At 42.0% G+C, this 14,377-nt stretch overlaps 1 protein-coding gene across 3 annotated transcripts in view; it reads right to left on the reverse strand.

Moving 5' to 3' along the window:
* Positions 1–14,377, reverse strand: part of LOC107522877 (trem-like transcript 4 protein) — a 33,297-nt gene that overhangs the window by 6,702 nt on the left and 12,218 nt on the right. The window contains exons 3-7 of one of the 3 annotated variants that reach the window (XM_016191147.2): positions 4,983–5,099; positions 4,457–4,801; positions 3,915–3,965; positions 2,706–2,756; positions 2,039–2,099 (exon numbers count right to left, since the gene is read on the reverse strand). In XM_016191147.2, the coding sequence (XP_016046633.2) occupies positions 2,039–2,099; positions 2,706–2,756; positions 3,915–3,965; positions 4,457–4,801; positions 4,983–5,099 (625 nt within the window). The remainder of the gene's footprint in view (positions 1–2,038; positions 2,100–2,705; positions 2,757–3,914; positions 3,966–4,456; positions 4,802–4,982; positions 5,100–14,377) is intronic. The other 2 variants (XM_060189781.1, XM_016191148.2) reach the window with 2 other exon arrangements.

A 14,377-nucleotide genomic window follows, 5' to 3' on the forward strand; every position in this document is an offset into this window, starting at 1 on the left:
AGGGGTTAGAGATGACTTATATACCCTCTCTATCAGAAATCTGCATTTACCTTAGAATCTACTTTAAGTATCAGTGAGTGTCTGTACTTACAAATTCAGCTAGGCAATATTTACAGGAAAGGACTCATGTATAAGTAGAAGTAGACCGAGGCAGTTAAAGGCATGTTGTTCAAAGGTCATGTGTAGTACATGACCTCACTTAACATTCTCTGGCTTTCTAATTCTGATAAGTTTCATTAGCAAAAAATTACCCCCACCCAAAAAAAGAGCATATTTCTATGAGTAAACAAAAGGCTAGGTAGGTAGGCAAATACTTGGGTAGAATTCACAAAAGAATAGCAGTTTTTAAAAAATAATAAAATAACCTCATCAAAGCATGGACTGCAAAAGCTGAATAAGGGCAAGAGACTGGCATACTTTAACGATGACTCTTTAGTCACTATCAGGCTACCCCATCAGCTAGGGCCCTACTCGGGGAGTCCTGAGATTCCCAAACAGACATGATGGGCCTAAACCTTGAATAAATCCCTCTCTCCATTGTTACCAGTCATTCCTATCAGGAACAACACAATGGACCCCTTTGTGGGCCCCCATAGAACCTTGCTCTCAACTTGGATCAACAATGGTAGAGAATGTTCCATCCTCCTAAGGGAGGCTGAACAATATACTCTATGCTGCACTTGAGGAAGATGAATCCTGATATTGGGGCAGCTTGGAGCATTCCTACTTATAACCACAGAATGTGAGCTCAGATCTACAGAGATGCAGAGGTCACATAGGCTCCTAAGCTGAATATGGGCCCAGATCACATCAAATTGATGGGGTTTACAGTCAACAATATTTATATACCTTTCCCATATTTGGGAGCTACTCTTCTTCCCTGATACAGCTTTCTGGTCCTTCTGCCAACCATGATCTTACCTCCACAGACAATAATTAGGATCCACCTGCATATCAGATTTCAGGCTCAGGCAAAAAACAAACAAAAACAACACTAGTATAGCCACAGGCCCTATGGAATATAACTAAAATATGACTACTAGCTATCTACAAAATAGAGGGCCCCCCGAACTCTTCATCTGCACTATTCTAGCCTTTAGGTCCATGATTGGGCAACAATTTGTTTGGCTTTGTATGTTAACTCTCTTTTTAACCACCAGGTTCCAGATGCTAACATGATGCCAACTAGACTTCCCTGGACAGACAACCCCACCAATGTGTCCTAGAGCTCCGTTTCCCCAGAGCCCCACCCTACTAGGGAAAGAGACCAGCTAGGAGTATGGATCGACCTGGCAAGGCCCATGTTCAGCAGGGAAGCAACTACAGAAGCCAGACCTTCCATCTTCTGCATCCCACAATGACCTTGGGTCCATACTCCCAGAGGGTTAAAGAATAGGAAAACTATGAGGGGAGGGGAAGGGATACAGAGTTCTGGTGTGAAGTTGTATCCCTCTTATCCTATGGTTTAGTCAATGTTTCCTTTTTATAAATAAATTCAATAAAAAAGAAGAGAAAAATAACAATTTTTGTACTACAGGATTTTTTTGGCATCAATCTACACACGTGTGTTAAAAACTGTTTGGCAATTTTTGCCTTCTTAATTTGGTTATGAATTTTTTCATGTTTCATTATATCTTTTTGAATGGTCCCCTACTCAAAATTCCCTTGCAAGCCATTTGTTATACTGAGAGATTGTCATTACCTTTTGTAATGCGCCTCTTTACTTTTTAATACTTTTCTCTTTTATGAGCATGAAATATTGGCACAGTATTACCATGAATAAATACATACATAAGTCTAGACACACAAAAACATCATGTCCTTTTGAATGCTTCTTTTTTTTATCTCTTTCTTCCTTTATTCTTTCATGACCATATTACCTTTCTTGCCAATTAGTTATGCAGCCAAACTACTTCTAGTGAAATTACTTAGGACCTTTGTAAAGAATCCTTGGATCTCTCTCACTGACTCTGAGGCTGCAGGAATTTTTGTCCACCCCACCCGACACCGTTCTTTCCCAATGGGACCCTGGAGTTACCTGTGCTCAGAGATATTACAACAAGGTGGATCAGAAGTTCCCTCTGAGTAAAAGGTCAGAGCTAAGAAGAAAAAACACAAGACAATGACTTCTCACGGAGCTAGGAAAGAGTGGAATTGACCTCACAACAATGAGAAGAACTGGAGTGGATACTAAGCTCCTTTCCTCAGGCAGAATGTAATTGAGGCCTAGAATTTTTATAACCGGCCTAAGTCCCGGCTGATCCCAAGGGGAACAGCTTCTCCTGAAACTGGTAAGATATGAGGGGTAGCGTTGGGACACACAGGTCTCAGCACAGTTTCATCACTTGTGAGGTTTCACTTATGCAGGTGGGGCTAGGGGCACAAGCATAGGTCCTTGTGCATGGCAATATGTGCATTCTGCCACCTGTGTCTTCCAATACAGCTGTTACTATTGGGAATCCCACTATACCCATGGTTATCTTCATGCTGCAGTCAGTTCATGCATATGAGTTGCCCTGCTTCTGAAGCTCAGCAAGCCCTGAATGTAGTTCCCCACCAGCCTCAGACATGTAGGCCTGGTGCCCCCTTCCTTGAATATGAGGATACTCAAGCTACATGGCCACCCTTCTTCTCTCCACCTACCTCCACTGAGATTCTATCCACCCCCTCCAGTACCCCCACCCCCACTGAGACTCCAGACCTACCTGCACTTGGGGAAAACGTTGTGGAAGTTCTCACAGGAGAAGAGGAAGTAGCTAAAGAGAAGACAAAATGACAGTGACTACTTAGAGTCCCAGAAGACAGAATGGGCTCCCCACCCCACCCAAGGCATTGAGAGAAAGTAAGGGACTCAAAGACTGTCCCTAGGGGACCCTTGGTGCTTTGTGTCTGTACACCAGAGCTGTTGTGATGTGTGTAGGGAATTTATGAGGATATGGTTGAGCATAGTGTGGGACCTCCTACTGAAAAGTGGGAGCCTGGATGGCACGACTTTTCTGTCAGTCTCTCTCTCTCTCTCTACCTGAGATTGAGCATGGAGGGAAAACGACCACCAGGAAATGTCTCCTCTGTAAGCCTCCCTGCTTTACAAAAGACTCTGCATGCAGCCCATTTCCTTGTTCTCAAACCAGTTGGTTCGATTACTCAGAAGTTAATAGAAGTCCATCTTCTTTGATCATACATACATGGCCCACATATCATTGTTCTGCTCTGTCAAACTATAACCAGGGACATCCTCTTTACTTCTCCACCCACTCTGGACCTTCTAATACTACGTGATCTCTCTCCTCTCTTAAGTCTCCTCTCTGTCTGCTAGTTATTGATAACCCTGCTTCTTTCATTCCTTTGATCAACTTAGCCCATTGTTCAACATTTACTAAGGATGCTCTGACCTTTTCTCCACCCCCTATTACTCTTTGCCCCTCTTCTCCAAAACTATATATGGAATAGATAACTTACTTCCTCCTACAAACCCTTATAAACCATACTTCACTGTTCAATAAACGGATAGTCCCCTGGTGATCTCTGGTAATGTCTCTTGCTAATTACACAGGGAAAGAGCCAGTCCACTCACTCCTACTGCCCCAGAACATTCCTTCTGGGCCCCCCCCCCCCCCACATCTGGTGTGCAACAGAGCAGGTAAGCCAGAAGTTTGTGCCTGGAAAGAGGCCTCTCTACCCATAGGTCCGATAATGCTGCAGCCATTTCATGAGTATGTGTTGCCCTGCTTCTGAAGCTCAGCAAGCCCTGAATGTAGTTCCCCACCAGCCTCAGACATGTAGGCCTGGTGCCCCCTTCCTTGAATATGAGGATACTCAAGCTACATGGCCACCCTTCTTCTCTCCACCTACCTCCACTGAGATTCTATCCACCCCCTCCAGTACCCCCACCCCCACTGAGATTCCAGACCTACCTGTACTTGGGGAAAACGTTGTGGAAATTTTCACAGGAGAAGAAGTAGTAGCTAAAGAGAAAACAAAATGACAGTGACTACTTAGAGTCCCAGAAGACAGAATGGGCTCCCCACCCCACCCAAGGCAGTGAGAGAAAGTAAGGGACTCAAAGACTGTCCCTAGGGGACCCTTGGTGATTTGTGTCTGTACACCAGAGCTGCTGTGGTGTGTGTGTGTGTGTGTGTGTGTGTGTGTATGTATGTGTGTAAGAAAAAGAAACAGTGTCAGAGTGAAACTCTTAAGTCCTATCTAGTAAGCCTGATGACACTGTCCCCCATACCACCAGCAGAGGTCAGGCCTTGCAAATAAGGTGAGAAGTTGCCCCTAACAGGAATCTTCAGGGGAGTTTGGAGGTTTCCTACAACAGGAGCTCTGAAAGCTCCCCTGGACCAGAGCTGAAGACCTTGTGGCATCTGGGGTGCTGGAGACAGAGGGAGGGAGGGACATTTCCCCAGGCCCTGGGAAGGAGAAAGCCTTTTCTCAAAGAAAGAAAGGAACTTACCTGGAGGCATGACCACAGTGATATTTCTGAAAATATCAATCTTGTTCTTGGAGGAGTTATATCTCCCACACCAGTAGGTCCCCAAGTCCTCCTCCTTCAGTTGAATCATGAGGACAATGAAGATGCCAGCATCAGGAGCATCCCAGATCATGGTATTCGAGTTGCTAACTGCTTCCCTTGGCTGCAAGGTGGTCACTACCCTCTGACAACTGTTTGGAGCGATCTGGCGACACCATGATTTACTCTTGTAGGGTCCTTTTTCAGGAGGGTACTGGCACTGCAAGGCAAGTGTCCTTCCCACCACTTCATGAAGCATCTCAGGATTAGCCGCATCTCCCCAGAATCCTGGATAACAAATCTCTAGCTCAGGATTTGGCTGGACCACTCAGTCCTCTCCCAGAAGTGGAGAAAAGAGACCAGGAACAATAGCTGGGACCCACACTCATAGCTCATGCCCATGGCCAGCCCTCTCCAGAGGGCAGAGCTCCTCTCCTTCTCCCTCCTCTCCACCACCCCTCCATCTCACCTGAGGTCAGGAGCACCAGTAGGGCAGGGAGCAAGAACAGATGGGGGGCTCTCAAGGCCATGTCACTCCAAAGCTGATTCTGATGATGGAAAAGACCAGATAGATGTATGGTGCCCACTGGGGAGAGGAAAGCAGAAGCTGGACCTGATTCTGTCACAAAATCTCTGATAGCAAAAAACTGAGGAAGTAACTGGTCTAGGAGGAGGACTCTATGGACAGAGGGAAGGGAGGGGCAGCCAGGCCTGAGTAAGGGACATCAGCTTCTGGATCTGTCACTGAGCTTAAAGAGCCCAGCCCTGCCTCCATTCCTCTACTCTATTTGAATTCTTTCCATCTCTGTAGCTCCATAACTTCCTCTCCCTCATACTCCTTTATTATTGCTGGGGAAGCTCAAGGAAAAACCATGGTCCAAGAAGAGACAATTCCTATGCTCCTTCCCTCTATGCACTGTCTGAAAGTGGCTACAGAGTACTTGAATTCTGTGTCTCTCTTGTCCTCAGAGCAAGATAAGGACAACACTTCCAATATCTTACCCTGGAGGCTAGGGAATGGAAACTGCTGAGCTTTATTCCAGGAACTGTAAGGATGGCCCCTGGGAAAGGTGAGGACTGGAGGAGGTGTGAGGAGAGAGAGCTCTAAGCAGGGAGTAACAGAGGGAATCTCAGGAGGTTGTGGATTCCTTGGGGGAGGCTCATTTGGCATCTTCTCTCTAGTTCCATCACTCTTTAATGATGCCCAATCAGTGTTGGTTGGAGAAATAGATGCATGGTAGGGAAGTCTGAAAATCCTTATATTTTATCAAGGAATATAAAAATATGTGCAGGCCCCAAAAGAATTCTGATCCAAACCCCCCAGAGGGGGAGCAATGATAAGGGAAGATGACCAGAGCTCTCTGAACTCCAATTCCATCAAGACCCTAAGACCCAGAGAAATGGAAATAGTAATAGGTGTAGGGGTGACTTAGAAAGGAACAGAAGGGGAGTCGGGCAGTAGCGCAGTAGGTTAAGCGTAGGTGGCGCAAAGCACAAGGACCTGTGTAAGGATCCCAGTTGGAACCCCCGGCTCCCCACCTGCAGGAGAGTCACTTCACAAGTGGTGAAGCAGGTCTGCAGGTGTCTATCTTTCTCTCCCCCTCTCTGTCTTCCCCCTCCTCTCTCCATTTCTTTCTGTCCTATCCAACAACAGTGACATCAATAACAACAATAATAACTACAGCAATAAAAAACAAGGGCAATAAAAGGGAATAAATAAATCTTTAAAAAAAGAAGAGAAGGCAGGACCATAAAAAATGGACAAATATATATAAATATAGAGAGACAGTTATAGAAGTAGTTGTCAACCCATATCTGTGACCTTGGGAGAACTACTATAGTTTCCAGTGGAGGGAATGGGGTCACAGATCTCTCTGGTAGTGAGAATGGTATGGAATTATACCCCTGTTATCTCACAATTTTGTAAATCAATATTACATTACTAATAAAAAATAATAAATAAAAAATGTGTGCAGACAAACAAACCAGAATTGGAACAACTCAAGCAGTAAAACTATATGTAACCAGCAAAACAGTTCGCCTGCAGAGGGAGCCTGCTGGGATATGTTTATGATCAAGATGCAAGCCTAGCCTCCCTCCACTATTTTGGAGGAAGCTTTGGTGCTGTGATGTCTCTCTCTCTCTCTCTCTCTCTCTCTCTCTCTCTCTCTCTCTCTCCATCTATCTGAATGATTCAGATTGGAGCAGTGAAACCCCTATGGCAGCCAAAAAAAGGGGGTAATATATGGATTATAACGCAACGTATCAAATAAAGATACCTGTACCCCTATTGGTATGAATGAATGATTAAATAAGTAACTGGGGAGAATGGAGGATAGGTCTCCTATGAAAAGGAGTTACAAATAATGTGTGTATTTCATCTGCCCACAAGAAGGCATAGCATAACCACGATCCCCAAAGTGTGTGCTCTCTGTAGCACCTTTCTTCACAAGAGTACATGTGAAAAGGGAAGAAAGAGGAACTAAAGAGTGGGAAACAGGCAAGTAGCACTCCAGCCAGGTGATCAAGGTTAAGGCCACCAGTGCTAATCATGCTGGTGCCCTTGATATGAAGTGATGAGTCTGGTATTGTTTGTGGATGTCAAAATTACAAAGCTAACTAAGGATGACACATGAGAATATTTTGTCGTAAAGACAAGGTATTCACAATATTATTGTGCTTCAGATTTGGAAGGACATCCTAAATAAAAGTCATTAAAGAGAAGAGGATAGGTTTAATTGCATTATCAAGTGTTGGTTTCAGAAAAGTCACCACCACACCTGTTGATAAGAGGAAACAGTCTATTGACTATGGCTACCTGGGAGAACACGACTTTTGGTAGCCTTCTGGTGAAATGAAAAATCCACAGGCAAAAGAATGATGGAGAGAAAATAGTTTCCACATTCCAGTATCCCAAGTAGAAGACTTGGTGGACTCTGTAACCAATCTGCTCTCACCCTTTGATACTATCAGCACCTTGGTGAACTCTGTTTGTAACCAGTCAGCTTGTGCCATGCACAGCTTGAAAAAAAATAATAAAGGGTAGGTGTCCAGGTAGAAAGTTGTTCAGGCCTGGTAGGAATCGCCCTGAAACTGGTTAACATAATTCCCTGCCTTCCATGTGACCTCAGTCTCATTCTTTTTTTTTTTTAAATTTTTTATTTAAGAAAGGATTAATGAACAAAACCATAAGGTAGGAGGGGTACAACTCCACACAATTTCCACCACCCAATCTCCATAACCCACCCCCTCCCCTGATAGCTTTCCCATTCTCTATCCCTCTGGGAGCATGGACCCAGGGTCATTGAGGGTTGCAGAAGGTAGAAGGTCTGGCTTCTGTAATTGCTTCCCCGCTGAACATGGGCATTGACTGGTCGGTCCATACTCCCAGTCTGCCTCTCTCTTTCCCTAGTAGGGTGTGTCTCTGGGGAAGCTGAGCTCCAGGACACATTGGTGGGGTCTTCAATCCAGGGAAGCCTGGCCAGTATCCTGGTGGCATCTGGAACCTGGTGATTGAAAAGAGAGTTAAACATATGAAGCCAGACAAATTGTTGAGCAATCGTGGATCCAAAGCTTGGAATAGTGGAGAGGAAGTGTTAGGGAGGTACTCACTGCAAACTCTAGTGTACTTCTGCTTTCAGGTATATATTTTGCAGTAGTTTATGGATACGTGTGAACATATACTCTCTCTCACAGAAACTGGTGTATATCTAGGTTATGGGACTTTGTTAGAAAGTGAACCACCTGAGATGAAATTAGAATGTACTATAAAAGGAAAGGTCTCACCCGAGTAATGAAGCTGAAGGGTTGTCATTCCACATGTGAAGTCTCTGGACACAGTCTGAGGTGAAGCATGTTGAGGTGGCAATCATTGCGTTGGTTAGGTTGTGATCGGCGGATGCAATATTATTTGGTATGGATTGGAAGAGGCATACGGGAAAGTGGGCCCTATCCAAGGGTTCCAGGACTGGGGAAAGTTGGGGCTCTATAGTGGAGATGTGAGGTTCCTGCTGTCTTAGGGTTCAAAAAGACAATGGATAGTTAATGTTATCATCACATTATTTGGTAATTGGGTTAACTTTGAAAAGTCCTTTTGTTAGGGTTTGCTGTACAGTATCCAGTATCTTGTATATAGCTGTGCTATTGGATGCTTCTAATCTACTTGGTCTAGGCTTTTGAGAGAGTCTGCATATCAAATACACAGCCTATATATTAAACAGATTCAGTTTGTGTTCTGAGAAACTTTGAGACATACAACTGATTTTCCCCCTCTCATATTAATTAACTACTGATTTATATGTCTACATTTTGCTAGGAGTGTACATAAACACCATTCCCACCACCAAAAGACTGTGACCCATCCCTCCCACCCACTCCCACCCCCCACTGGCCCAGGAAGCTGCATGTCTACCCCTCACCCACAGGGTTTTTACTTTGGTGCCCTACTTACAATTTGATCAGGTCCTGCTTTTAGTTTCCCTTTCAGATCTTCTTACTCAACTTCTGTTGATGAGTGGGATCATCCCATACTCATCTTTATCTTTCTGACTTAGTTCACTTAACATAATTCCTTCTAGTTCTATCCAAGATGGGTCAGAGAAGGTGGGTTCATTGTTCTTGATAGCTGCATAGTATTCCATTGTGTATATATACCACAGCTTTCTCAGCCACTCATCTGTTGTTGGGCACCTGGGTTGCTTCCAGGTTTTAGCTATTATGAATTGTGCTGCTATGAACATAGGAGTACACACCTGTTTTTGGTTGGGAGTTATGGAGTCCTTGGGGTATAACCCCAGGAGAGGAATTACTGGATCATATGGAAGGTCCATGTCTAGCCTTCTGAGAGTTTTCCAGACTGCTCTCCACAGAGGCTGTACCAATTTACATTCCCACCAGCAATGTAAAAGGGTTCCTCTGTCCCCACATCCTCTCCAGCATTTGTTGCTGCTGTCCTTTTTGATGTATGCCATTCTTACAGGAGTGAGGTGGTATCTTAGTGTTGTCTTAATTTGCATTTCTCTGTCAATCAGTGACTTAGAGCAGTTTTTCATATGTTTGTTAGCCTTTTGGATTTCCTCTGAGGTGAATGTTTTGTTCATATCCTCTGCCCATTTTTGGATGTGGTCATTTGCTTTTTTGGTGCTAAGTTTGCTGAGCTCTTTATATATTTTGGTGATTAGTTTCTTGTCTGATGTAAGGCATGTGAAGATCTTCTCCCATCCTGTGAGGGGCCTCTCTGTTTGTTTAATAGTTTCTTTGGATGTGCAGAAGCTTTTCAATTTGATGTAGTCCCATTGGTTTGTTTCTGCTTTAGTCTTCCTTGCAATTGGGTTTGATTCATCAAAGATGTCCTTGAGGTGTATGTGGGAAAGTGTTTTACCAATGTTTTCCTCTAAGTATTTGATTGTTTCTGGTCTGACATCTAGGTCTTTGATCCATTTGGAGTTGATTTTTGTTTCTGGTGAGATAAAGTGGTTCAATTTCATTCTTCTGCATCTTACAACCCAGTTTTCCCAGCACCATTTATTGAAGAGAGCCTCCTTTTTCCATTTAATCCTTTGGGCCCCCTTATCAAAGATTAGGTGCCCATAGGTGTTGGGATTTATTTCTGGGCTTTCAATTCTGTTCCACTGGTCTGTGTGCCTATTTTTGTTCCAGTACCATGCTGTTTTGATGATGATGGCTTTATAATATAGTTTAAGGTCTGGGAGTGTGATGCCTCCATTTCTGTTTCTTTTCCTCAAGATGGTTTTGGCAATTCTAGGTGTTTTCGTGTTCCAGGTAAATGATTGTAGTGTTTGTTCTATTCTCTTAAAGAAGCTTGGTGGAACTTTGATGGGTATTGCATTAAATTTGTATATGGCTCTGGGGAGAATATTCATTTTGATGATATTTATTCTTCCAATCCATGAGCATGGGATATCTTTCCATTTCTTGGTATCAGTTTCTATTTCCTTGAGTAGCGACTCATAGTTTTCAGCATACAAGTCTTTCACTTCTTTGGTCAACTTTATTCCTAGGTATTTGATTGAGTTTGCTGAAACAGTAAAGGGGAGTGATTTCTGGATGTCTTCTTCTTCAGATTTAGTGTTTGCATAAAGAAATGCCACTGATTTTTGTACATTGATTTTGTAGCCTGATACCTTGCTATATTGCCTAATAACTTCCAGTAATTTTCTGCTGGATTCTTTAGGTCTTTCTAAGTATACTATCATATCATCTGCAAATAGTGAGAGCTTGACTTCTTCCCTTCCAATCTTTATTCCTTTGATTTCTTTCTCTTGCCTGATTGCTATGGCAATAACTTCCAATACTATGTTGAAGAGTAACGGTGACAGTGGACAGCTCTGTCTAGTCCCTGATCTGAAGGGGAATGCTTTCAGATTCTGTCCATTGAGTATGATGTTGGCTGTAGGTTTGCTATATATAGACTCCACTATCTTGAGGAATTTCCCATCTATTCCCATTTTTTGTAGAGTTTTGAGCATGAATGGGTGTTGGATTTTGTCAAAGGCTTTCTCTGCATCTATTGAGATAATCATGTGGTTTTTGGCTTTGCTTTTATTGATGTGGTGAATGACATTGATTGACTTACGGATGTTGAACCAGCCTTGCATTCCTGGGATGAATCCCACTTGGTCATGATGAACAATCTTTTTGATATGTTGCTGTATCCGGTTGGCCAAGATCTTGTTTAATATTTTGGCATCTATGTTCATCAGAGATATTGGTCTGTAGTTTTCCTTTTTTGTTCTGTCCCTATCAGCTTTTGGTATCAGGGTGATGTTGGCTTCATAGAAGGTGGAAGGGAGTATTCCTGTTTCTTCAATCTTATGGAATAGCTTAAGAAGTATGGGTATTAACTGTTTCCTGAAAGTTTTGTAGAATTCGTTTGCGAAGCCATGTGGTCCAGGACTTTTGTTGTTGGGGAGATTCTTAATAACGGTTTCAATTTCTTTGTCTGTGATTGGTGCATTTAGATTTTGTAGTTCTTCTTGGTTCAGTTTTGGAAGGGCATATGCTTCTAGGAATTGTTCCATTTCTTCCAGATTCTCTAGCTTGGTGGCTTATAGTTCTTTATAGAAGTTTCACGGGATTCTCTAGATATCTGTGGTGTCAGTTGTGATATCTCCTCCATCGTTTACAATTCTATTAATTTGAGTCTTCTCTCTTTTTTGTTTGGTGAGTCTGGCTAGGGGTTTGTCAATTTTGTTTAATCTTTCAAAGAACCAACATTTGGCTTCATTGATCTTTTGTATGGTTCTTTTATTTTCGATGTTGTTTATTTCTGCTCTAACTTTAGTGATTTCTGTCCTTCTGGTTGCTTTAGGGTTCCTTTGTTCCTCTTTCTCTAAGTCCTTGAGGTGTGCAGTAAGGTCATTCATTTGAGCTTCTTCTTGGTGTTTAATATGTGATTGTATGGCTATAAGTTTCCCTTTCAGTACTGCTTTAGCTGTGTCCCAAATATTTTGATAGGTTGTGTCTTCATTTTCATTAGTTTCCAGGAACATTTGAATTTCCTGCTTGAGTGAGTCTCTGACCCAGTGGTTCTTAAGGAGTATGTTGTTTAGTTTCCAAATTCTGTGTCTTTTAATAATTTTCTGTTTGTTGTTAAATGTTAGTTTTACTCCACTGTGGTCTGAGAAGATACTTGGGATGATTTCAATGCTCTTGAATTTATTGATGCTGTCTTTGTGGCCTAACATGTGGTCTATCCTTGAGTATGTGTTACGTGGATTTGAAAAGAAGGTATATTCCAGTTTTTTGGGGTGGAGGAGTCTGAAAATGTCCAAGAGGTCTAGTCTGTCGATCTCTTCATTCAATTCTCTTATATCTTTATTGTTTCTCTGCTTTGTTGATCTGTCTAAGTGTGAGAGTGGGGTATTGAAGTCTCCCACTATTATTGTATTACTATTGATGTATTTTTGAAATTCTTTCAGTAGGTGCTTAATGTATTTAGATGGTCCCTCATTGGGTGCATAGATGTTAATAATTGTTAAGTCTTCTTGGCTGACTGATCCTCTAGTCATTATGTAATGTCCTTGCCTATCTTTTATTACTTTATTTAATTTAAAATCTATCGTGTCTGAGATGAGAATGGCTGTTCCTGCCCTTTTTTGTGGTCCATTAGCCTGTATGATAGTTTTCCATCCTTTCACTTTAAGTCTGTGTTTATCTTGTTGTGACAGATGGGATTCTTGCAAGCAGCATATGGTTGGGTTATGTTTTCTGATCCATCCCCCCACCCTGTGCCTTTTGATGGGTGAGTTTAAGCCATTGACATTTATTGATATTATGGATTTAATGTATTGTAGTGCCATTGTTCAAAAAAAATTTTGTTTCCTCTGATATATTGCAAGTATTATAGTGATGTTCTTATTTATAAGAGGTCTTTTAGAACCTCTTTTAGGGCTGGCTTGGTGATGGTTGCCTCCTTTAACTGTTGTTTATCTAAGAAGGTTTTGACCCCTCCATCTAGTTTGAATGAAAGTCTAGCAGGATATATTATCCTTGGTTGAAACCCTTTTTCATTAAGGGCTCGATAGATATCTTGCCACTCCCTTCTGGCTTTTAGAGTTTGAGTGGAGAAGTCTGCAGATAATCTTATGGGTTTTCCCTTGTATGTGACTTTTTGTTTCTCTCTTGCAGCCTTTAGGATCCTTTCTTTATCCTTACTTCTTCTCATTGTGACTATGATGTGTCTTGGTGTCTTCAGGTCTGGGTTGATTCTGTTTGGTACTCTCTAGGCCTCTTGAATCTTGATATCCTTTCTGTTATTCAGGTCTGGGAAGTTTTCTTCTATTATTTCCTCTAGAATGTTTGCTTCCCCTTCCTCTCTTTCTTCCTCTGGCAGGCCAATTATACGAATGTTACTTCTTTTGAGATCATCCCATATGTCTCTGTTGTTGTTTTCAGTGTTTCTCAATCTCTTTTTAAGCTCTTTCACCTCTTTCTTTGTTTTCTCTAACTCATCCTCTGTCTGACTAATTCTGTTTTCTGCTTCTGTTAGTCTGCTTTCCCTTGTCTCAGCTTCTTTCTTCATTACAGCTATTTCAGCTTTCAGTTCTCTAATTGCCTCAAGATAATCAGTATTTCCCTTGGGGGTCTCAACTGTTGTTTCCCTAATACTGCCATTCCTTTCCTCCAATGTTGTTTTCATTTCTGTGATTAATAAGTTTATTACTGCTTGCATACTTTTCTTATCTATGGTTACTTCTGGCTGATTTGTAGTTTCTTCTGGGCTCTTGTCTTCATTCATTGGAGTAGCAGTTTTATTTGTTTTTGATCTACCCATTTTTTTATTTATGTGTTTCTTTTTTTTATGCTCTGTTGTTCCTCAGTTGTTGTGTCTTGAGTACAAGTAACACTGTACTAAATACCTTTATGACAATTGCACTCACCAACCTCAGGAATTACAGTAGCAACTGAAGTAAGTATTGAAGTAGTTTAATCATTACCAGTTAGCCAAACAATTTCTCCAGTCCGTGAAAAAATAGTAACCAAATCCCAGTAAAGAAAGAAAGGATAACAAGAATAGACAGTTATGCTAATCTACTATCCACTATATATTCTAGGGGTAACAAGAGGGGAAAGGGAACTATAGCAGAGATATACACATAGAGAGTCCACTCTGAGTCAGATTTCTTCCCCAAAATAATTCACAAATTCAGAAAGGCAAAGAAGAAGGAAGAAGTGTATGACAAGATTAAAAATAAAATAAAATAAAAAAGAGAGAGAGAGACAAGAGAGAGAAAAGGGAGAAGATAAGAAAAAGAGCTGTAATTAAAGAGCAGTGAAAGGAAATTCCCAAATGTGTATCAGTGAATTCAAAAAAGCACCCTGTTTGGTGGTGTGGGGGATCCT

This window comes from Erinaceus europaeus, chromosome 4 (assembly GCF_950295315.1).
Source record: "Erinaceus europaeus chromosome 4, mEriEur2.1, whole genome shotgun sequence".
NCBI classification, from domain to species: Eukaryota; Metazoa; Chordata; class Mammalia; order Eulipotyphla; family Erinaceidae; genus Erinaceus; species Erinaceus europaeus.